The sequence below is a fragment of the Nyctereutes procyonoides genome, unplaced genomic scaffold, assembly GCF_905146905.1.
Source record: "Nyctereutes procyonoides isolate TBG_1078 unplaced genomic scaffold, NYPRO_anot_genome, whole genome shotgun sequence".
In the NCBI taxonomy this organism is placed as follows: Eukaryota; Metazoa; Chordata; class Mammalia; order Carnivora; family Canidae; genus Nyctereutes; species Nyctereutes procyonoides.
In genome coordinates, this window is record NW_026575126.1 from 14003328 (window position 1) to 14029513 (window position 26186).

General features: G+C 33.9%; 1 protein-coding gene across 2 annotated transcripts in view; it reads left to right on the top strand.

Annotated features, from left to right (window-relative positions):
• Nucleotides 1-26186, top strand: part of PRKACB (protein kinase cAMP-activated catalytic subunit beta) — a 113534-nt gene that overhangs the window by 39310 nt on the left and 48038 nt on the right. Inside the window, exon 1 of one of the 2 annotated variants that reach the window (XM_055340808.1) lies at nt 11511-11836. The exons of the other annotated variant lie outside the window; for it this stretch is intronic. Coding sequence (XP_055196783.1) covers nt 11653-11836 — 184 coding nt within the window. The 5' untranslated portion in view covers nt 11511-11652. Of the gene's footprint in view, nt 1-11510; nt 11837-26186 lie in introns of those variants that run through there. 2 annotated transcript variants of the gene reach the window in all.

The following is a 26186-nucleotide window of genomic DNA, read 5'->3' on the forward strand; positions in this document are numbered from 1 at the left end:
GTTACAAAATTAGTGACAGACACCAAACACAGGCCTAGGAAGCTTTAAAAATAACGAGCAAAATAAATATCAAAATAACTACACCAAGGCACATCATATTCAAACTGCAGAAAACCAAAAACTGTGAAAATCTTAAAAGAAGCGGAGGGGATGGTAAAAACCTTACCTATTAGAGGAATTATGACAGGATTATGACAGCCTTCTTATCACTAGCAAACAAGAATGTGGAGTAAAATATTTTAAGAGTTGGAAGAAAAGCCACTAACCTATAATTCTGTACCCATTGAAATTATTCTTAAAAAGTGAAAGAGAAAGTCTCTTTCAAACAAACAAAAATTAAGGGAATTTATTGTCGGCAGACCTGTCCTATATAAAAATAAAAGTTCTTCAGGGAGAGGGAAAATTATATAGGTTAGAATCTTGGATGTACATAAAGAAAGGAAATAGCATAAGATAAGAAAAAAAGGGAAGATAAAATATTTTTCATTCATCATTGATCTAAAACAACTATTTAAAGTAATAGTAATGTATTGGGTGATTATGGAATATGGATAAATGAGATGAATGACAGAGGAATAGGAGAAAGAGTTGGGGAAATACTCTAAGATATCCACATTACAAATGAAGCAGTGTACTGCTATTTAAGGGTGGACTTAGATTAGTTCAGAATATATATTGCAGTGTGCCTGGCTGGCTCAATCAGTAGAATATGCAACTCTTGTTCTCCAGGTTGTAAGTTCAAGCCCCACATTGGGTGTAGAGCTTACTTAATAATAATTTTTTAAAAATGTAGACTGCAAACACTGGAACAATCCACTAAAATTTTTCCGAGAAGAATAATTGATATGTTAAGAGAGTAGATTAAGTATAATAATATAAAATGTTCGTTTAAATCAGGAGAGACAGAAAATTAGGGGGGAAGAAAACATGCAATGTGTAGAAAACAATTAGAAACATGGTAGATATTAATATGAAAAATTGTTTTTACAAGTTTGTTATAGGCAAAAATCAATAAAATTGATAGATAAATATCTAGGGAGCCTAATCAAAAAATATTAATTAAATAAAAGCTTGATGATCACTATAGCCCCTCTTTGCATTAAAAGGTAATAGAAGATTGAATGCTATGAAAAATTCTAGGCCCACAAATTGATAGGTCCTATGAAATGGGCCAATTTTTTGAAGGAAATAAGGAGACACAAGGAGAACTGACACAAGGAGAAATAAGTAATCTGAATAGATCTGTATCTATTAAAACTGAATCATTTGAAAATTAATAATTAAGAAATAATTTCTGAAAAGGCATCAAGACCAGAATGGATTCGCTGGTGAATTCCACCAGATAAAACTCAATTATAAGTTAACAAACCAGGGGCTCCTGGGTGGCTCAGTTGGTTAAGCATCTGACTCTTAATTTCAACTCAGGTCTTGATCTCAGGGTCTTGAGATGGAATCCTATATCAAGCTCCACGCTGGGCATGGAGCCTGCTTAAGATTTTTCTCTCTCCCTCTTCTTTGTCCTTCCTCCCTGGAGCTTGCACTCTATCCTTATATCTCAAAAAAGAAAAAAAAATAGGGCAGCCCGGGTGGATCAGCGGTTCAGTGCTACCTTCAGCCCAGGGTGTGTGTGATCCTGGAGACCTGGGATCGAGTCCCAAGTTGGGCTCTCTGCATGGAGCCTTCTTCTGTCTCTGCCTCTCTTTCTCTCTCATGGATAAATAAATAAAATCTTAAAAAAAAAAGAAAAAAGAAAAAAATCCAATTTAAAAAGTGGGCAAGAGATCTGAATAGACATCTCACTAAAAATCCTAATGGTAAGTAAGCATATGAGAAGATGCTCAACATCATTGTCACTAGGGAATTGCAAGTTAAAATAACAATAAGATGCTAAAAAAAAAATAAAAAAAAACAATAAGATGCTACTATACATATTTTGGAATGACTACAGTTAAAACATAAACAAACTGACTGCCAATTTCTAATAAGGAAGCAGACCAACAAGAATTCTGTTCATTGGTGGTGGTAATAAAAAATGGCACAGCCACTTTGGAAGACATTTTGACAATTTCTTGCAAAGCTAAACATAGCCTTATCATACATTCCAGCAATCGTACTCCTAAGAATTTAATTTCCTACACTGATTTTAAACTTATGTCCACCCAAAAACCTGCACATGAAAATTTACAGCAGTTCTATTCATAATTGCCCAAAACTGGAAGCAACCATGGTCTTTCAGTAGGTGAATCAATGAACAAACTGTGGTACGTCCATGTAAGAGGTTATTATTCAGTGATAAAAAGAAATAAGCTTAAAACCACAAAAATACATGCCTGAGTTTTTTTTTTAAATATTTTATTTATTTATTCATAGAGACACAGCTAGAGAGAGAGGCAGAGACATAGGCAGAAGGAGGAGCAGGCTCCATGCACCGGGAACCCGACGTGGGATTCGATCCCGGGTCTCCAGGATCGCGCCCTGGGCCAAAGGCAGGCGCCAAACCGCTGCGCCACCCAGGGATCCCATGCCTGAGTTTTTAATGCATATTGTTAAGTGGTAGAAGCAGTCTGAAAAGTTTGCATGGGTTATGACTTCCAATTTTGACACCATGGAAAAGGCAAAACTCTAGCAATGGTAAAAAGATCAGTAGGTGTCAAGGATCAGGGAAGCACAGGTTATTTACAAAGGTGGTAAACTATTTTGTATGATAATATAATTGTGGTTACATGACATTATGCATTTGTCCAAACCAATAGTGCCTCAGTACAGAGTAAATCTTAATGTATGTAATTTTTTTAAATATATCTGATTTTTAAAAACATTTAGAAAGTTGGGGGATCCTAGAGTGAAATACTGACTGTAACAAAACAATATAACTGTATCACAAACTTATGAAACAACCTCACTGAAAATGAAGCAACAGGTACTGACCTAAGTAAATTTGGAAATAGATGAAATCTGTAAGAGTAGAAGCAAAGGAAACTGCATAGTAGTGTACTCTAGTTGATAAAATTGTTTCCCACAGGGATAAAGTTATTAACTGTACCAGGTTAACAATTCTAATATTGCCACATGTGTATACTGAAATTGAACAAGTAAGTAAATGAATGGTGGGTGGTAGAAGCCAGATTTCTCACTGTTGGAGTGGGAGTTTTCAAGTAAGCAAGTAGGGGGAGTAAAATGAATCATGCAGTGATGAATTAGAGTTAGAAATACCACGAGGAACTCATCTTTACCTTGTTATAGACACAGACCATTACATGGAGAAATATTTACAGAAATGGGTATATACACATTTGTATACACATGTATTTCTTTGCTCTGTCAGCTGAGAAGGCCTAGAGGCAACAATATTCCAGTAGCAACAAGCTCAAATAGTTCTCAGAATTTGGCTTCTAATACCATTCTCCAGTGAAAGGAACTGGGGCTCCCTGGAGCAATGGCTAATTCTGGGATTGGGGCAGGAAATATACAAAATACGCATGGGCCATTTTGTAGTGTTAGAAAGTAAGTATTCAAACATACATGCATGTGTGCACATGCTCATGCAGTGTGGATTGTATATCAAAGGGACATAGGCAATTGAAAGTTTTCAATGGCCAAAGCTTGAATAATTTGAGTAACAAATTAAATAACATAGTCTTGGATTATAGCCTAAAATGTAAAATAAATATCCATGAGTCCATACTGAATGTAAATAAATTATTGAATGAATAAATCGGGGAGAAGAAACACATTGTCCAGGCAAAGGAATTCCACTCTGTCTCCAAGGAATTAGAGTGTAACTCCTCATTCTTTAAGCATGTACTGGGCATAGTGACTCCATTCCAACAAGTAAAGTATGGAATGAGAGGGAAGGAAGTAACTACAGTGGAGGCATTTGAAAAACACTACCTAAACCAGGTGACCAAGGATAGCATCCACAGTGTTAAGTCATGTTGATAGTATATATTCTTGATGTGATGTGATTGTCCTCAGTAGCCCATAACCCCAGCTTATCGTGAAAAACAAAGAAAACCCACAAATACTAAATGAGGAACACTCTACCACATACCTGACCAATACTCCTCAAAATTGTCAAGGTCATCAAAACAAGGAAAATCTGAGACAGAGTCTAAGGAGATATGAGTTATCACAGCCAAGAGGAGCCAAAGGAGGCACGAATTCTAAATGTAATGTATCTGGAATAGGATCCTGGAACAGGAAAAGAATATTAGGTTAAAGCTAAGGAAATCTTAATAAACTACGGACTTTGGTTAGATGTTAATAATAGTTGGAAACTGGGTTTTAAGGGGATCCCTGAGGTGGCTCAGCGGTTTAGTGCCTGCCTTCGGCCCAGGGCGTGATCCTGGAGTCCCGGGATCAAGTCCTGTATTGGACTCCCTGCATGGAGCCTGCTTTTCCCTCTTCCTGTGTCTCTGCCTCTCTGTCTCTCTGTCTCTCTCTGTCTCTGTCTCTCATGAGTAAATAAATAAAATCTTAAAAAAAAAAAAGAAACTGGGTCTTGGGTATATGGCAACCCTGTACTATCTTTGCAATTTTTCAGTAAGTCCAAAACTTCTAAAATTAAAAGTTTATTTTAACAAAAAGTTCCATTTTATATAGGTCTTAAAATGCAAATTATCTGTATTGTCAGAAAGTATAAAATTGCTGGGGATTTGGAATGGAAAGGAGGAAAGATTATGAAGAGGGTCATGGTTTCACAGTTGCATTTATTTATCAAAACATCAGATTCTGTACTTCATAATTTTCAGTTTATTGTATGTCAGTTATATTCATTAAAGCTTTCTTAGCAAATAGGGAACAAACAGAAAAGAAATAATGAAATAATAGACCGAAAGCCAATTATATTAATAATTACAGCAAATGTAAATGATTTAAACAAGACTCAGCTATGTTTTGTAATAAGTCAACTTTACTGATATAGTGTTTAAAAGCAAAAGAATAGGAGGAAAGATATGCCATACAAACACTATTCAGTGAAATTTGTGTTTAGTGTATTAGTATTATAAAAAGTTGACTTCAAGATTAAGCAGGGACGTTTATAATGCTAAAAGTGTCCATTCAGTAAAAAGAACAGTCCTAAATTTATATGAACCTAATAACAGAACTTCAAAACACATGAAGCAAAGTTAATAAAACTGAAAAGAGAAATAGAAAAATCTACAAAGTTGAAGACGTCTGTAATCTCTCAGTAATCTATAGTAATTAAACCAAATCTATAGTAATTAAACCAAAACTTTGAAATATAGAAGATTGGAACAACACCATCAGTCAAATCGGTCTAATTGATATTTATCATATACTTAACAACTATAGAAAACACTCTTTTCGAATATTTCTGGAACGTTCACTGTCAAAGACCATTTCAGACAACACTTAAAAAGTTTAAAAGAATTAAAAATCATGTTCTCTGACCATGAAATAATTGATTAAAAATCAGAAACAGAGGGGTGCCTGGGTGGCTCAGTCGGCTAAGCCTCTAACTGTTGGTTTCAGCTCAGTTCATAATCTCTGGGATGTGAGATCTGGCCTTGCATCAGGCTCCACGCTCTTTATGGAGTCAGCTTGAGATTCTCTCCCTCTCTCTTCCCCTCTGCTCCTACTGCCACTTGCACACTAGCTCTCTAAAATAAATAAATAAATGAAATCTTTAAAAAAGAAATCAATAACCAAAGATATCAGGGAAAATTCTCAAATACTTGGAAATTTAAATGACACACTTCTAAATAATCTTGGTCAAAGATAAAGTCTTAAAGGAAATTAGAAAATATTTTTAACTGAATGAGAATGAAAATACAGTATGTTAAAATTTGTGAGATACACTTAAATCATTGTTCAGAGGGAAATATATAGAGTTGAGTTCCTATAGTAGAAAAGTAGAAAATCTTAATATAACTAAGTTTTCACATTATGAAATTAGAAAAAGCAAAATAAACCCCCAAAAAGTAAAGAGAAAGAAAAAAGAGGTGGAATCAGTAAAATTGAAAACAGAGAACATCAATAAAATAAGAGGTGGTTCTGTTAAAAAATAAGTAGACTCCTTTAGCCAGATTTACCAAAAAAGGAAAGGAGGCAAATTACCACTTTCAGAAATGAAAGAGAGGATATAAGTACAGATGCCACAGACATTAAAAGGGTTACAAGGAGAGATTAGACATAACTAATAACCAGTTTGACAACTTAGTTGAAATAGTCATTTTGTGAAAAACAAACCACCATTATTCACTGGAGATGAAATAGATAACTATTTATAGATAGTACCATATCTATTGATGAAATCAAATTGGTATTTCTAGCCTTTCAAAAAAGAATTCCTGGCCCAGATAGTTTTCCTGACAAATTCACCAAATATATAAGGAAAAAAATGATACCACTTCTCTGCAGGCTCTCTGGGAAAATAGAAGACAGAGTATCTCTCAAAATATTTTATGAGGTCATCCTAAACCTGGTATCAAAATCATTCAAAAATAGTAATGAAAAGAAAATTTGAAAATAGTATCTTTATAAACATATACAAAATCCTTAAAAAGTATCAGTAAAGTGAATCTAGCAATATATAAAAAGAATAGTATAATACAATAAGACCAAGAGGTATTTTTCCTGGGGATTCAAGACTGGTTTAATATTTGAAAATTAATCAGTAACTGTAATCTATCATATTAACAGACTAAAGAAGTAAAACCATATAATCATACCAATAGATGCTGTAAAAGCATTAGATAAAATTAAATATCCCTCTAAGATAAAAAGAAAAATACCCAGCTAACTAGGAATACAAAGGAAATTCCTTATCTTGATAAGGGGCAATTGCAAAAAAAAATGTCCACAGCTGACACATACTAAATGATGAAAAACTAAATTCTTGCTCTCTAAGATTGGGAATAGGACAAGGATGTCTATCTTGATACTCTTGTTCAACATTATTACTGAAAGTCCTAGAAATAAACTATCTTAAAAAAAAAAAAAAAAAACTAGGGATCCCTGGGTGGCGCAGCGGTTTGGCGCCTGCCTTTGGCTCAGGGTGCGATCCTGGAGACCCGGGATCAAATCCCATATTGGGCTCCCGGTGCATGGAGCCTGCTTCTCCCTCTGCCTGTGTCTCTGCCTCTCTCTCTCTCTCTCTGTGACTATCATAAATAAATAAATTTAAAAAAAATTTAAAAAAACTATCTTGTTCAAAGATGACATGATTGCTTACATAGAAAATCCTAAGAAATCTCCCCCTCCCAAAAAAAACTCCTAAAACTAGTAAATGTGCTTATTAGCAAGGTTGTGATATACAAGGTTAAATTTATAAATAAGTCCTACTTCTGTATACTAGCAGTGAACAATTGTAAATATTTTTAAAGTGCCATTTACAATAACTCCAATTTAAAAAAATATGGGTGTAACTCTTAACAAAATATGTGTAGGATCCTTATGCTCAAGAGTATAAAACACTGATGAAAGAAATCAAAGATTCAGGTAAATGAAGAGATACACTATGATCATGGATTGAAAGACTCTGTATATTAAGATGTCATTTCTTTCAGTAAACACAATCTTAATAAAGTCCCAGCCAGATTATTTTTGTAGACATAGACAGTCTTAAAATACATATGGAAAAGTTGAGGAACTTTAATAGTTAAAACAATTAAAAAGAAGAAAATGTTGGAAGATTTACACTATCAGATTTAAGACTTACTAGAAACCTATAGTAACCAACACAGTATGATATTGATGAAAACACTGACACACACACAAATCAGTGGAACAGGATAGAGTCCAGAATAGACTCAGACAAATATTATTAATTGATTTATGACAAGGTCCAAAGGCAATTCCATTGTGAATGGTTATGTGAATTCTGGTAAATCCATGCAATGGAATACTATTCAGCAATGAAAAATGAGTGAACTGTTGAAACACAACAAAGACGAGCCTCCTTTGTTACACTGTACTAAATGAAAGAAGCCAGTCTTAAAAGGTTGAATCCATTTAGAAGAGATATAAATCCATTTATAAGAGACATGAATCCATTTAAAACATTTTGTGAAATGCAAAACCATTACCCTAAAACCTTTATTTGAATACCAGAGATCATGGTCATATTATTTGCCCTCTACATGGAACAAATACATCCTTTATGTATCAAATATGCTTTTATGTTTTCTTTAACCTTGAAATTCTAAAGTACAGTTATTCTTGGCCTCAGCATGATTGTGAACCTAAAGTTAGACAATGAAGTCACATGGCTATAAGGTGACCAACCATCCAAATGGAAACATTCTAATGGCAGATTCTTAGACTCTGAACAGTATATCCAAGAACTAATGCCACCTTGTTACTATTCTTTTATTCCCACTTTCCCATCCTTATTCAAAAAATACTGCATTCGAAAAAATCTTTACTTTCCATTGTTAATCACTGTTGCTCAGTAAGGAGCTTGGATCTAGGAGCCAGAATAGTTAAGTGACTTTGGGTAAGTCGCTTAATGTTTATAAGTTTATTTTCTCATCTTAAAGTAGAGATAATAACACCTGTCCTGCCTACATTTACAAACAGCTAATGAGCCAGTGGGAATCTCCCAATTTATATGTTATAAACTAATTGGCAAATTAAGGTTTCATCAGTATTACTAAATATGAGGGGAAAAACAATATTTTGTAGTATCTTATGGTAATCAAAGGCAATTCAACTCTGCAAATTGTTATAATTTCAAAAATTCAAGCAGAATGAATATTAAGGACTTGATAACCTCAAAGTTGATTACTCTGGTTTTATTATCATACATTAATTAAATTACTAGATTATAAAATATGCTATTACATAAAATTTGGAATGCAGGGCTAGACATCTTAGTACAAATTAAAGTTCTGGAAATACCATCAGGATGAATAACAAGCAATATACTTCTTAAGATTAATTTCAGTTATGAAGGATGGAATTCAGTTTTAGTTAAAGCTGCAGTTGTTTCCTTCTAGCAGTAGATGCCAGTAGAGTTCTTCTTTTTAATAATAATCAAATTTCCTAAGTACTTCCATAGCAACAACTTCCTGGTCACATTACCATATATAGGAACATTGCTCTGCAGACCAAAGAGACTACTTAAGGACTTGGTAACAAATGGAGACAGTTTTATTATTTTTTTTTTAAAAAAAAAGGTCCAGGTTTCAAATGTAGGGTTTTCACTCACCTAGTGAGGCTTACTTCCTCCTGTTCCTCCTCCTTCTATACTTACTTTGCTTATGCATTGTTTTAAATAAATTAATCTTAGTGCTAGAGTTAGGAATCTGGAATACCTGTACTAAACTTGAGCAATGTTGAATATGCCTGGTTAAACATGTTAAAAATGAATATAGTGAAGCTGAAATGTTAGGGTTAGTTAATGCATTTGGTAAGGGAATACCATGAGTGTAATATTTGGGGAAGGTTAAAGTGTCAGAAATGAATGAAAGAAATGACAGGGAAAACAAGAAATTATCTTAGAAATTCACATTTACACAATATAAAAATGAAACCCAAAGAATGAGCAAAATTTAGTAACTGAATATAGAGAAAAAGTTTCAGTGATCTTGCATACATAAAATTAAAACATTTTCATGTTATTTGATTTTACTTAGACCTTTAATTTGTTGAAAATGAATGCTTCAACATATTTGAGTATGTATTACATGCATTACATTTATGAATTCAAGTAACTCACAGTTTGAGACATAAATATATAAACAGCAAGTTTTATCACAAAAGTTTAAAATCAGTGGAAAAAGGAGAGAGTTGGGGCAGCCCAGGTGGCTCAGTGGTTTAGTGCCGCCTTCAGCCCAGGGCATGATCCTGGAGACCCAGGATGGAGTCCCACATAGGGCTCCCTTGCGTGGAGCCTGTTTCTCCCTCTGCCTGTGTCTCTGCCTCTCCGTGTCTCTTGTGAATAAATAAATAAAATCTAAAAAAGGGAGGGAGGGAGGGAGGGAGGAGAGGAAGGAAGGAAGGAAGGAAGGAAGGAAGGAAGGAAGGAAGGAAGGAAGGAAGGAAGGAAGGAAAGAGAAAGAAAGAAAGAAAGAAAGAAAGAAAGAAAGAAAGAAAGAAAGAAAGAAAGAAAGAAAAGGGAGAGAGCAATTTATTTTCTAGGAAATATATGGGAAAATTCAGTAAAGAGGTGACAGTTGGAGTGAGCCTTAAGGATAAATAGAATTTCTCCCAAGACAGCATAACAGAGAATTAAGGAATTTCATCCACTTCTGCCCCTTTAGTCCTTCCATGATCTTTAGAGGTTTATTAAAGACTGCAGACACTTGTTCAGTGTCTGTTTTGTGTAACACTGTCAGATGTTAATAAAAAATTATTCTTACACACATTTACACAGAATGCTACAAATTTTAAAAGCTAGTATTATACTGTTGCCTATTTTGTTACATTGATACTAATTTTATTACACAAAACAAAATGTACACATATGAGCTGTTACTTGGCAAAATTCATTCCTCAATTGTGTGTGTTGTCCTAAATTGATTATATTTTTGTTCCGATTTATTCTATTTATTATTATTGTTCCTATTCTATTTGTCAAGCTGTTGGCAGGAAATCTGGACTAAGATATTTTTAGGTAGATCCTTCTCTCCCTCCCAAGGAAAAAAGCATATAGATTTCTCATCCTTTAATTAATGTTAAAAAGGCAAATACTCAAAATCATCATTAAATATCACAGGTTGCTTTTTTTTCCTGCAAACGGACAGTGGCAAGTTTTATTTACTTTTAATCAGAGTTGTTTCTAAGTCAAACCTAAAGTTAGGGATCAGGGAAGCAGTAGTACTCAGTGTTAAGTTTAAAAATTAACATGTTTTAGTAAAGTAGAAGGAATTTTTTTTCTCAGTTGAAATGTCTTGCTGTGGCTGATTTTATGTAATTTTAAATCTCAAATTTTGTCCCTTGTTTCATATTTTAGAATGTTTTTAAATATACTGCTGATAAGCACTTGTCAGCAGATTCTGTTTGATAAGCAGTACTCACATACTGTTCACATAGTACTCACATTTTTGTAGTTCCTGTATATATTCGTCTTAAGTCAATGAGTTAGCAACATTCAGTTCTTTTTTTAAGTGCTAGTTCAGATTTTTCTTAGTTAAAACATGTTATAAAGTTTTTTTTGTGAGAACTTTAATATCTATTTTATACAAATTTTCAATGAAAAGTTAACTGCTTAATAGGATTCACAAAATCTGTATGTCAGTTAATCTGCAAAAAAACACAGCCTTTTTAAAATATTATATTTGGAGAGTGGCTTGGCCTTGAATTGTTTGCATAAGGTTGTAATACATGTTTAACTAGTTTTCTTTTTTAGAAAGTTTTTTTTTAGTCTATGTATATATAAAGTCTTATCTTTAATGTTCTCATTAGCCTATATATTAATATTAAACACTCATAAGCATAAAACCTTTTAGGCTGATATTGCAAGTCTTTAAAATCCCCATCTCTAGCTGAGATGAAGAGTTTGCTAAGAAAGGCTCAGTAATGTACTGTTTTATATTAACAGGAAACAGAACAGCAGTAGTGGTTTGAATACCCTGCAAACAGGAAGTTTGACAAATGCATAGCTCTTAGCTTCTGTGTAAGAACTTGTTGAGCTCCTTCTGGAAATATTTTCAGTTACTTTAAGTAAAGTGTAAATGCACATGAATGGCAGCTTATAAAGAACTATCCTGTAACCAGTATACAGGTACAACTGCTCTTCAGAAATTGGAAGGTTTTGCTAGCCGATTATTTCATAGACATTCTAAAGGTACTTCACATGATCAGAAAACAACTCTGGAAAATGACAGCCTTCATTTCTCTGAACATACTGCTTTATGGGACAGATCAAGTAAGTTTTTTTTTTTTAATGATACATTTTGACTAGAAGCTAAAATACTAATTGGAGTTTTAGAATCAAACATAAAGAACAGTGTTTGTCTTATATGATTTGCACAAGGACATTTTGCAGGATGAAGTTGTAAAATTCCACAGAAACTTGATTATAAGTTGAATTGTGTAGTTCATTGTTTTGTTTTATATGTGAACATTAGTCACATATCAGTAGGAAATTTTCTATAGAATTCTTTATTTCTAGTGTATGTTACTGTTTTTTGTTTGTTTTTGTTCTTCTATAAAAGTGAAAAGCCTAAATTTTAGAATTATTTTTTAGTTTTTTTTTTTAATTTTGGATTTTATAAGCCTTAAGATTTAAAAGAGAAGACTCTTGAATTTATAATTAAAGTTCTGTTTACCATTATTTATTTTTAAATGCCTGTGTAAAAGTTACTTCAGTTTTACAAGCAGGATTTCTATTATGATGGTATAACTATTCTATGTGAAATCTTATATTTATGACATTATAAATATCAAAAACTTTTATAATTTTATGTTATTTATAATTCCAGTTAGAAGAGGAAAAAGTTGTTTATGCATACATCACATTCTTTCCAGGCATGTTAAAATGTTTGGACTTGCTGCTTTGCTAAAATAGTGATATGTAACCATTTTTGGTGACATGCACTTAATAGATAAATTTCACACATAAACAATACCAGTGCCTCCATTCCACATCTCACCTTGGACCCTCCCCAAGGTACTTTTGTCGTTGTGATTAAAGGAACAATAGAATTACCCTTGGTACCTTTGCCCTTTTTGGTGAGTTTGATAATCAAATAGCACTAGATTTTGCCTTTTTCTGTTTATATATTCCATAGCAGTTTAAAACTAAGTTTAAATAGATAAGCCAAGAATGGTTTACAAACTTTACTCCTTCATGGTTCTATAGAAGCTTATTTGAATTATTTATTTACTGCATCAGAATTTGTTTATCTTCTTTGAGCTGTTTAAAGGAGACAGTAAAGAACCTATATATTAAAGTTTTTCTTACTTACAGATTTTGATTGTTTATAATTAATCCTTACTGTTTAGCAGGTTGATAGGTGAGGAATCTCAATTATCTTCAAATAAATGAACTGTTAAATATTGGCAATAATACTACATTATTAAAATTAAACATACAACAAAAGTTTGTTATTCATTCGACTTGTCCTATTCTGTTGAATTACATTCTCCTAGGTCCCTTTGGAAATCTTTTTCATGCAATTTGAAGATCTTTTAATTAAGCATTCAATGAAGAATGAGGACAGTACTGAATTAGTTTCTGTTTCACTAGTACCTACTGCTCCAAATAGTGGGTGTTTGTTTAGTAAGTGTATCTCAAATGAATGAATATCACAGGCTTGTAGTAATTAAAAGTTACATTTGAACTATACTGTCACCATTTTTTAAATGTATGGGGCCTGTGATGGTTTTTGAAACACACTTTAAAACCTAGAATCGAAGATAACATCATGAGCATGATTTATTTTAGAAAAAAACAAACTTGATAAAATGCTGTTAACATTTTTCTTTATTGTGAGGTCACAAAATAGTATAAATAGTAGAATTGTAACACAAGTAAAATTAGGTGCAGGACTTGTAGCCCTGCAAAAATAGGCATAATACAAGAAATACTTAGAGTAACTGAATGTTCATTAATCAAGTATTCTTCTACCCTCTTCTCTTTCATATCCTCAAAATATCAGAATAGACACTATAATTTTATATACATAATGATGAGTATAGTAAACACAAGCTTTAGTTTTCTACTATGGAATGTGTTGCTAGAGAAGAGAAAAAACACTGATAAACAGAAACGGGAATCTTATCATTTCAGAATTCCAGGGTTTATTTTTGTGGTGAAAACACAAATTCTCATTTACAGATTGAGTTGCAGGAGTTTTGACTATATGCAGTTTTTCTGAAAACCACATTCTTCAAAGCTACTTAAAGCATTCTACTTGTATGACTTGTTTGACAAGAAAAAGGAATGTACTATCTCCTGATAATAAACACTGAGTATGCTTGTTCCAAAAGTGCTATTTTAAGAAGTCAACTAAGCACAGAAAAATACATATAATACTCTAAAAATTAGATTTGTGAACTATTGAGTAAGAATTAATTGCCAATTTAGGCATTTATGAAATGTATCAAGTTTTAATCAAAATTTATTCTCTAATGACAGTAAATATAGGAAGAAATACAGAATAAAAGCCACATAGTAGTTTCCAGGTGCCTTAACTGTGTTTTGTCTTTTACTACTAAGTAACAGGAATTCCTGTTTGATAACATAAATATTTAACAGTTGATTCCATCCACATATAAGTACATGAAGTTCAAAAGAAAAACATGGAGGAATTCTGCTTTTTGTTCTTACTTAGAATGAATGGGAGTAACAGTTGATTCCATCCACATATAAGTACATGAAGTTCAAAAGAAAAACATGGAGAAATTCTGCTTTTTGTTCTTAGAATGAATGGGAGTATTGACATTCATTGAATTCTCTTTGTAGCAAATGTGTTATGGTTAGCTTTTAAATCGTCCTTTGATCATAAATAGTATATCCAATTTATAATGCTGAACTGGATTGAAGTTTTCATGTTTTAAATATTGGACTTTATACACTTAATGAATATCTAATAACAACATTTTAAGGATTGAATAGGTGAATACCTTCAAACACTTTTCTATTCTCCTTTCCCATGAATTGACAGGCTAGTTTTCTGGTCAATATAAATCCATATGAGTGAATCTTAGATTTAAATATCATATTAAACAAATAAGTGATTTTGTATATGGATTTCTTCAAATAGAATCAGATAGATAATGTGTTTTATCAGATTACTTTATCTGCCAGTTTTGCCTTTCCGAAGCTCATACAATCTTTAAGACCACTCACTTTCATGTTTATTTCTTTTTTTTTTTCTTAGAGATTTATTCATTTATTTTAGAGAGGGATAGGGAGGGACAGGGAGAGAGAGAGAGTGAAAGAGATAGAATCTCAAGCAGACTCCATACTGAGCGTGGAGCTCAATGCTGGGTTCAATCTCATGACCTTGAGATCAAGCTATGAATTCAAGAGTCAGACGCTTAAGTGACTGAGCCACCCAGGTACCCCTTTCATGTTTATTTCTTAGGCCACTGAATCTATGCCATTGTAACTTCTAAGCTAGAAGACCTTCCACATTATCCTTCTATCTACATTTTCCATCAGCAGCTATTCTATAAGCTTCTTGGAGGTAATCAATTTTTATTCATTTGGTAAATGCTTTTTGAAAATTTACTGTATCATTGTCTATAAATGAGCTCTGGGAAAAAATAAGATCTAGTACTTAACCTCAAAAACAAGAGTAGGAAGAGCAGACATGAAGAACATAATATTTAAGGTATAATGATATGGTTACTTAAAAATATGTAATGTTACTATGGGAACTTAGTGTAAGAAGAAATTAACATTAAGGGGAGATGAGACCTTCAAGAATATAAAGAATGAATTGAGCCTAGAGACTCAAAAGGAGGAAAAGATATTTATTATAAGAAAATAAATAACACAGTATGTGAAAATATGAAAATTTAGGATTTACTTAAAAGACATAGTAAGAAGGGCGGCGGGAAGCCCAGCGGTGGGGCCACGCGCGGAGTGCGCGTCACTCTCCCGGCCCCTGGGAAGGTCTGAGACTCGGGCCAGCGGCGGCCCTAGCAGGGCCCTCCCCGCGCGCGGGGGGGGGGGGGTGAGTTCCCAGAGAGCGGGCCCCGGCGAGGGCCTTGGGGCAGGAGAGGCCGCGCGCGCGGCGGATGCCCCCTCCCCGGGGCTTGGAATAGACTCACGGCCGGCACGGTGAGTTCAGTGGCTGGGCCGGGGCACCCGAGCAGGCCGGGCATCGGGCCGTGGGGCTCCGGAACCCAATTCAGACTACTCTCCCCCGCCCGTAAAAAAACAAACAAAAAAAAAGACATAGTAAGATACTGTCTACAAAGGTAGTCTGTGGATCTGATTTTTGAAATCTATTATATATTCAGAATTTTGAACTATAATAGTCGGGGCTAATGCAGTTTTTAAAAGTGGAACATAATATATATGTAATCTTTGTTAAAAGCACCCTAAAGAATTTTAATTTTAACAAGCATAATAAAAGTTAACTTGCTTATTCAACTGAAAGGAGAGGTTTTTTAGATACTATACATTTTCTATTTGAGCTGGGCAGGTAATTACAACTAAGACTTTTGGTCACTACATGACCATGGCAAATCTAGTCAGACACTGGATTCCCTTTACAATAATAGTGCTAATTTAAGATGGTTCTTCTACCTGGGATTCCTTTTCCTTACCTCTACCAGTGGTGAGATCTGCTCGTATTTTCAGACTCTGTTCAAATATTATCTCTAACAAAATCACCAAAGCATTCTTTTACTGTTTTTCATTCAATTAGAATTCATAATTGCTTCCTGTATTCTCCTATCATCTTATGTCCACTTCAGTTATGGTTTATTTTATAGATTTAAAGTTATATTACATTAGTCCTTAAGTTACCTACCTCCGCTATTTGGCTTTGAACTGCTAGCGGGCATAAATTTTTCCATTTATTTTTGTTATTGCCAGCACAGTTCTCAATAAACACTGAGTTTTTTTTTTTTATTAGATTTCCATTAAATATCACTATGGTCTTAAACTAACAAGCTTTCTCTAATTTGTTCTATTATGATCTTTGCAATTTATTTCAAAGGCCTGTGGTCATTAACCAAAATCAGTAAAATGCTGACCTGAAACCTAGAAAATACCACATTCCAGAGGCAATAAACTCTTCAGTGTTATCTATGTATTTTTATCGTGGTTGCTTATAAGAATTTGAATAATCAGCAGACCTTATATTCAACCAATTGGGATATTAAATAATTTAAAATTAGAAAATGTTTCCATGGGCTATTTAGTAATCCCAAATAGTATATCAAGTGTAATAACATAAAGAGTAGCTTTTATTTGCTTGTGTTTTACAAGAATAGCCATACTACATCGTTAGAGAAGGAAGATTAAGTATATATTCTAGGTAATGTGCTACTCAAAATCTGTTCCCAATCCAATAGCACTAGCATCACTGCGAAGCCTGTTAGAAAAGAAGACTCTCAGGCCCTATCAAAACTGAGTCAGAATCTGCATTTTAACAGAATTACCTAGCTGATTCATATGTATGTCAAAGTTAGAGAAGCACTTTTTCCCTAGGACTATTTTAACTTGATTACCAAATAACGTATCTTCATTGGGGAAAATTTGCAAACCTTAGAAAAAAACAGAGAAAAATATTTTAAAAATCACACAATCCCACCAAAAGATAACCACTGCTATCATCTTTTGTATATATAGTCTGTTTTTTGCATAAATAAATTTCCACCAGCCCCTAAATTTGGATCTTTTAGTATACAATATTCCATAACATTTTTGCTCAACATGTTCCACAGTATCTTTTTAGATGGCTTATTTTGCATTCAGTTGTAAGGATGCATCACAATTTATTCAACTGAACACTGACCATCTAGATTGCTTTTAATTTTTGCTATTATATTTAAAAACACTGTGATAAACATCTTTGTAGCTAAATCTTTGAATGCATTATTTTAATATTTTATAGGAAAATTTAGAAAACCGTTATGACTGTTTTAAGGCTTTTGTATTAAATTAATTGCACCCCAGATATACAAGTAATATATCCTTTTGGAGTTAAATTTGCTTCAATATTCAGAGAAGACATTCAGATTCCCTAGTGTAATTTTCTGGCACATCAAACATGCTTTATTTTCTCCTTTATTATTAGTGTTTATAAAAATTTTCCACTTTTCAAAATTGGTCAATTATTAATAGCAAATGGTCTGAGAGATATGTTTTAGTTACTGAATAGAGCATTATCATTAGATATTCCTTGGTAATCAACAGACTATAATCTACTAAAGCACATTAAGGGACAGTAATTTCTTCAAGGTAACATATCTAAAGGAAGAAATTTGAACCTAGGCAGTCTGGCTCCAAAGCTCATGCTTTTGGTACCTATTTTGTGAAATTTTTCTAAATTTGTGTTGGAAAAACAGGTCTCTGGCTTCTATAGCAAAGGTCTGTATCTTAGGTTTCCTGTTAGATCCTGAGACAACATGTATATTATGAGGACCAAGAAGACCAACAGGCTAGAAAGAGAACTTTGGAAATAAGATGCCATCCAAAAAGATCTAATAGATTGAAAATGGAGTGATATATTCTCTGAAGGATTGAATATTACTTGCAAAGTCCTAAAATAATGGCTGTTTTTAACTCTGTTTTTCACTAGTTGTATAATCAGTATGGCCCACTAGGATACAAGTAATGTTTCATCTTTTAAATATTCAGATTAATCACTTGCACTCTTCTGTTCATATTAACAGGACTGCTAAGTAAGTAGCTCTTTTCTTTGTGTCTCCTTCCAGCCCCCTTCACATATTGCTAAACTTTTGAAGTTTACTCATTACAGAGAGGCTAATCTTCCTTTCAAAGTGTAAATGAGGAAAGAGATAAGTATTTTGATTAGTATACAAGCTAATGGTCTCATTTTTAGCTTCGATTGATTTTTGCCATTGCTACATGGTTTCATGGTTTAATCCTGGTCCCAAAGAATCTGATGGATGTATCCTTGCTCTTGATGTGATGACACTGATTATTGCGGAGACCTTAGTGGTTCTTAATAGGAGAATGATTATCCTTTTCAGTGTTATGCTTATCCAAGGGATATTCACAGGATTTAGTTTCCTTAATTTATACTTACATGCCTCCTGACCCTGACTTCCATGGCAGGTTGAATGTTTGACAAGATTATCTTTAGCCCTTCCCCCACAGTGTACCAAAATCAGCCGTTTTCTCCTGAACATCTTGTCCAGGGATAGCAAACTGGTTGTCTGTAACTCAAATGTAGCTCACAATTACATTTTGTTTGATCCTCATGGTATTTCTCAGCTTTCATCTAAAAATCCCTTTTTTCAGTTGTTTTGTATATGAGGTGAGGTACAGAGTGAAGTTTTTTTTTCCCCCTTCATAAGGTTATACAGTTTTTTTAAAGATTTTATTTGAGAGAGAGAGACAGAGATAGTGAGAGAGATCATGAGTGGGGAGGAGAGAGAGAAGGAGGCTCCCCGCTGAGCAGGGACCCTGATGCGGAACTCAATCCCAGAACCCTGGGATCATGACCTGAGCTGAAGGCAGATGCTTAACCAACTGAGCCACTCAGGTGCCCTTTACTGCACTTTTTAAATCCAGGTTTTAGCATCAGCTATCAGTTTCTTAAAAAAAAGAAAAAGTCTGGGATTTTCTCAATCTATAGATTAATTTGTAAAGAATTGCTATTTTAACAATATTGAATGTTATGATCCATGCAGATGAAATATTTCTCCATTTTATAGATAGATGTTCTTTAATTTCTATGCGGTATTTTCTATTTTTTAGTGAGGAAGTCTTATTAAAATTGATTTTTAAATATTTCTGTTAATACCGTTGTGAATGGAGTGGTTTCTTTTATGTTTGGATTGTTTGTCCCTAGTATATTAAAATGTTATTGATTTTTGTATATTAATCTTACATCCTATGATGTTAATAAACTCATTTATTAGTTCTAGTAATTTCTTTGTAGATTCCTTAGAATTTTCTACAAATAGAATCAAGTCATCTGCAAATAAAGATAGCTTTCTTTCTTATCAACCTATATGCCTTTTTTCTTACCTTATTGCACTGGCTAGAACTTCTAATACAAAATTGCATAGAAGTGGTGAGTGCAGACATCCTTGCCTTATTCCCAGTCTTAGGGGGAAAACCCTCCATCTTTCACCATTATATATGATATAATAAGCTATAGCATACCCCCACACACACATGCCCTTTATCAGCTTGATGAAGTTCCCTCCTAGTCCTAGTTTGTTGAAAGCTTTTGACAGGTGTTGAATTTTATGGAATGCTGCTTCCTTATTTATTCACATTATTAAATAGTTTTGTCTTTTATTAATAAAGTATATTTCATTAATTGGTTTTCAATGCTGAACCATCCTGGGATAAATCCTACATGGTCATGGTATATAATCCTTTTAATATACTGCTGGATTAGGTTTATTAATAATTCAAAAAGGATATTTGCATTGTAGTGGATATTAGTCTGTATTTTCTTTTAAGATTTTAATTATTCATGAGAGAGAAAGAGAGAGAGAGAGAGAGAGGCAGAGACACAGACAGAGGGAGAAGCAGGCTCCATGCAGGGAACCTGACGTGGGACTTGATCTTGGGTCTCCAGGATCAGGCCCTGGGCTGAATGTGCTGCTAAACTGTGGAGCCACTTGGGCTACCCTGTAATTTTCTTTTAATCTTTGTCCAGTTTTGTCTTGCTTTGGTATTGGACATTATAAGATAAATTGGAAAGTGTCACATCCTGCTCTATATTCTGTAAAAGTTTATGTAGGATTGGTATTATATCTTTGGATGTTTCACAGAATCCTCCAATGAAACCATATGGACATGTGCTTTGTGGGAAAAAATTTTATTACTAATTCAACACTTTAATTTGTTCATAGATCTTTTCAGATTTTCTATTTCTTCTTGAGTTAGTTTCAGTAACTTGTGTCCTAATATGAATTTGTCCAGTTCATCTAAGTTATATAATCAAAATAAAGTTTTATAGTATTCCCTTATAATTTTTAAAATTTCTCTAGTGTCAGTGATGATGTTGTCTTTTCATTTTTGATATGGGCAATTAGTATCTTCTCTATTTTATTTTGTTTTGTTATGTTTTTGTGAGTTTTAATGTTCCATCAGTCTAGCTTATGGTTTATCAGTAAAATTTTTGGTTATTCATTTCTTCTGTTGTTTTTCTGTTTTCTGTTTCATTGAATTTTGCTCTGATCTGCTGTTTGGTTTTGGTTTAATGTGATCTTCTTTGTTGAGTTTCTTAAGGTGGAAGCTTAAAATACCCTTTGAGACCTTTCTTCTTTTCTAATATAGGTGTTTAAATCTACAAATTTCCCTCTAAGCTCTGCTTTATCTACATTTCATAAATGTTGATTTTTTTTAAATTTTTATTTATTTATGATAGTCACACAGAGAGAGAGAGAGGCAGAGACATAGGCAGAGGGATAAGCAGGCTCCATGCACAGGGGGCCCGACGTGGGATTCGGTCCCAGGTCTCCAGGATCGCGCCCTGGGCCAAAGGCAGGCGCCAAACCGCTGCGCCACCCAGGGATCCCAAATGTTGATTTCTTATAGGTGTTTCTATATTCAGTTCAAAACATTTTCTAATTGCCCTTTCGATTTCTTTGTGATTTAAATCCAAATATTTGGGGATTTCCAGATTTTTTGTTGTTGATTTTTAATTTAATACTGCTGTGATCAGAGAACATGTTTTGAATGATTTTTAGTCCTTTCAGATTAATAGATTATTTAGCATATGCTTAATATGGGAATTTCCATGTGTGCTTGAAAACACTACATATTTTGATAATGGTAGGTGCTGTGTTTTATAAATGTCAAATTTTAATGGTATTATTCAAATTTTCTCTATATTTGCTGAGTATTTGTCTAGTTTTTTCATGAATTATTGAGAGGGGGAATATTGAAGTCTTCAACTATAATTGTTGAATTATCTAGTTTTCCTTTCAATTCTTTATTTTTTGTTTTAGTATGTTGGGGGCTGTCTTTTTTTTTTTTTTAATTTATTTATTCATGATAGAGAGAGAGAGAGAGAGAGAGAGGCAGAGACACAGGCAGAGGGAGAAGCAGGCTCCATGCACCGGGAGCCTGACATGGGATTCGATCCCGGGTCTCCAGGATCGCGCCCTGGGCCAAAGGCAGGCGCCAAACCGCTACGCCACCCAGGGATCCCGGGGGGCTGTCTTGTTAAGTGCATATACACTTATAATTATTTAATCTCTCAGATGTATTGGCCCTTTTATTATTATGAAGTGTCTTTTTTTGTCATAAATACTATTTTTTTTCTCTTAAATTCCTTTTTGTCTGATACTGATTTAGATACTCCACTGTTTTATGGTTACTATTTGCATGGTATATCTTTTTCTTTTACTTTCAACCTATTTATAGCTTTAAATCTGGCTTTTGTAGATGGCATATAGTTGGACCTTGCTTTTTTTTTTAATTTTTTTAAATGATAGTCACACAGAGAGAGAGAGAGAGGCAGAGACACAGGCAGAGGGAGAAGCAGGCTCCATGCACTGGGAGCTGGACGTGGGATTCGATCCCGGGTCTCCAGGATCGCGCCCTGGGCCAAAGGCAGGTGCTAAACTGCTGCGCCACTCAGGGATCCCGGACCTTGCTTTTTTTAATCCAGTCTGATAATTTCTTCCTTTCGATGTGTCTTTATTCCATTCACATTCAATGAGTAATAATTGTTATGGTTGGATTTATATCTTCCGTTATGCTATTTGTTTTCTATATGTCTTATATTTTTTGTTGTGTTTCTCTTTTATATCTTTAGTGTTAAATATTTGTTAGGTCCCATTTTAATTCCTCTTTGTTTTTTAACTAAATTTTTAAAATATATTTTCTTAATGATTTAGGAGTTATAATGTACATTTTACCTTATCACAGTCTACTTCAAGATAGTACTGACTTAATTCTAGTAAAATGTAGTTATTTTGATCCAAAATAGCTCAATTTCTTCTCCAACTCTATTATTTTCATATATATTACGTGTATCTTTCTGTAAACCCAGCAATGCAATTTCATACAATTTAAGTCCTTTTAAGAAATTAAGAGAAGACAGAAAAGTATGCATTTGTGAAGTCTTTTATTTTTACCATTTCCGGTATTCTTCATTTCTTCCTGTCAATTTGAGTATTTTCTAATGTCATTTCCTTTCATCCTGAAGGGCATCATTAAGTATTTCTGCTTGCAACAAACATTCTCAGCTGTTGTTTATTTGGGAATGTCTATCTACCTTTGTTTTTGGAGAATAAGGTTTTGGATAGAAAATTTTTGTTAACAGGTTTGTTTCTTTTTTCTTTTAGCACTCTCTGAATATATCATTCCATTGCCTTCTAACCTATTTCTGATAAGAACTCATCATGGATCCTATTGCTCTTTCCTTGTACATGATTAGTTATTTTTCTCCTGCTTTTAAGATTTTCTCTTTCAAAAACTTGAGTATGATGTGTCTAGGTATGGATCTCTTTGTGTTTATTGTAGTTGGTATTATTTGAACTTCTGGATCTGTGGGGTAGTGTTTTCCATCCAATTGGATTTTCAACCTTTATTTCTTTGAATATTTTTTCTTTGCCCTTTGTCTTTCTCCTCACCTTCTAGGATTTCTATTCCATGTATGTTAAAACCTTTGCTGTCCTACAGATTTGTGAGGTTTTGTTCATTTATTTTTTCTACCTCTTGTTCTCTGTATTTTTCAGTATGGATATTTGTATTGATCTATCTTCATATTCATTGATTCATACTTTGCCCTCCTCAGATCTTCTGTTGGGCCTATGTAAATTTTGTTTATTGTACTTTGAAAGTCTATAATTTTTATGTTGTAAATAGTTTCTCTTTATGTACTGAAACATTATTATATCATTGCCATTACATTTTCCTTTAATTCTTTAAACATTTCCTTTTATTCTTTGATATATTTATAATAGCTGTTTTAAAGTCTTTTGTCTGCTAAATCCTATATCTTGACCTATTCAGAGACATTTTCTATTGACTGCTTTTTCTTTCATTATGGATTATATAATTTTTTGTCAAAAAATCGATTTTTAAAAAATGATATTTTTTAGCATTTCTGGATTCTGATTATTTTTTTATTTCCTGGTTATTTTTATTTATTTTTAATTACTTTTTGGCCTTAATATATGGTCTGTCCCCCATGGTGTCTGGCTGCTGATTTCTCTGCTAGGGATTACTCTGTGTCTGTATAACTTGATGGTTATTCGTTGATCAGAGGTTTAAAGAAATCTGTGGGGATCCCCGGGTGGCGCAGCAGTTTAGCGCCTGCCTTTGGCCAAGGGCGCGATCTTGGATACCCGGGATCGAATCCCACATCGGGCTCCCGGTGCATGGAGCCTGCTTCTCCCTCTGCCTATGTCTCTGCCTCTCTCTCTCTGTGTGTGTGACTATCATAAATAAATAAAAATTAAAAAAATTAAAAAATAAAATAAAAAATAAAGAAATCTGTGCTGATGGAGTTATTAGTGGAGTGAGGGGCACATTCATGTTCAGGCAGTTTTCAAGTCTGTACCAGCTTTAACTTTCTGTAGGGTCCTCTTGGAATAGCTTCCTAGCTAGCCAGGGTATGTGAAGAGCTTATTTACATCCTCCTTGATTCTCTCATTTCCATTTTCTGTGTTAAATTTTTTGCTAGGCTACTGTCTGCTGCTCACCCCTACCAAGGCCACAACTTTAGACTAGCAAAGCTGGACACTTTCCCTATTAATTTCCTAGAGTTTGCTTTTTTTATTGACAGCATCATATGTGGAATTTTTTTGGCCTCCTCTGTATATCACGTCAGCCCTCTCTGGCAGCAAAGCTGCTGGTTGTCATGGCCAGCCCCACCTGAGAGAAATACTCCCCTGACTAAGCTATTGAGGGAACAGGAGCAGCACCAAGCAAGACCACCACAGACTCCCACTGTTCTTATACAAAGCTTAGCTGTTTCTCATGAATACATGCTTCTCAATTTATTATTTGTGATTGCTAGATTTCCAGAGCCATAAAGTTGTTGTTTTTGACAATTTTGTTCAGCTTCTTAGCTGTTTCTTAGAGAAAAGATTTGCTGACTTCTTCATTCCCCCATCACCAGAAGTCCTGTCTCACCTAGCAGCTTTTAAAATGGCAAGTTCACTTGCTGAAGTTCCACTTAACAAGGTACCATTCTATCCTTTGTACCATTTTGGTACAAAATTTAGGTCTCTGGGAATCAGAACAGTCTGTTCACCATGTTATCCTGTCTGCCCACCTTGCTGTACAATCTGTCATCTTCATCCTTTTTGATGTAAAGAATTTTACACTTCAACAGTGATCTCTAGTAACTTGTGTATATTATCCTTTTTTGAAAACCACGTAAGTGGCATCTGACACTGTTTGTAATGCTAAATTTAACAGAAGTTTATAGTAAATTATTTTATGATTCTGCTTTATAAATGAAGAAATATAGTGTTGTATTTTGTTTCTTCCATAATACAGAATGTTTAAATGGTTAACATTTGTGCTGCAGTATAGCTTTCTGGCTCATGAAAAATGAAAGCTATCAGCGATCTGGGCAATAAGATTCATCGCCAATAGTCACTAGCAACAGCACACAGCATTTTAATATCAGTGAGGTCCACAGCTAGCAGTAAGAGCTGGTGTAATTGAAAGACGTTTAGGTGCAATCATTCTGCTGTTTGTTCCTTGCCAGGTTCAACATGGGATTGTGTGAGTATTGGAAGAAAACAGCAATTTTTTTATAGCTTTGAAAGATGTAAAAAGGGTAGATAAGTGCTTAAATTTAAGAAACGTGGTAATTTTTAAATCATGTGGCTCTAAAATAAAAAGATATTTTATTTGTCTTGCTTGATTAAAGCTTTAGAAAAGCTACTCCTTGGTTACAAGTGAACCGATAATGCTGGTCTAATGTTGCCGTGGTAACAACTCATGCTGATATAATTGAGAACATCTTATACATCCTGGTTTGAACATTTTCTCCCTGCCATTTTGAGTTTTTCTAGTGGTATATGAAAGAGGCTAGGATAACCAGCTTGAAAGAAATTAAATCTAGTTATAGACATCTTTGGCATTAATCTGATGTTTACTACTGATATCTCATGCTGGGCAGTTATGCTTTGCTTCTAGGGGGTTTTCTTTTTTAAACAAAAGAAAGCTATTTTCATTTTCTGTGTGCTGCATGTTCCAGTGTATGTGTTTACACCATCGGTTCTTCTACCTCTAGAGATTAGCATAACTCCCTTTGCTGTTGGATTGTTGTTTTGAGCAATATGTTTTGGAAAGGTTGGTTTTCATCATGAGTGGTAAGTATGCTCTCTGAGCCTCTGCAGCTATATATATTTATATATATTTTTTAAATATTTAACTATGAGGAAAAAATATTTTCTAAGGGGGAAATTGTAAAGCCAGGGCCACAGTGAATTACATTTTCTGTTGATGCTTTTGCATTTTGGAATTATAGTAATTTGCTTTTAAAATCCATTGAGAACTGTGAACAAGTAAAACAACTATTAATAGTCAATACCAATAATCAGTTTCTAATTTTCTTTATGGATTGATTTATTGTATTCATTAAATACTGTTGTTACTATGTTACAAATTAGTGAGTAAAAGACCCACCATG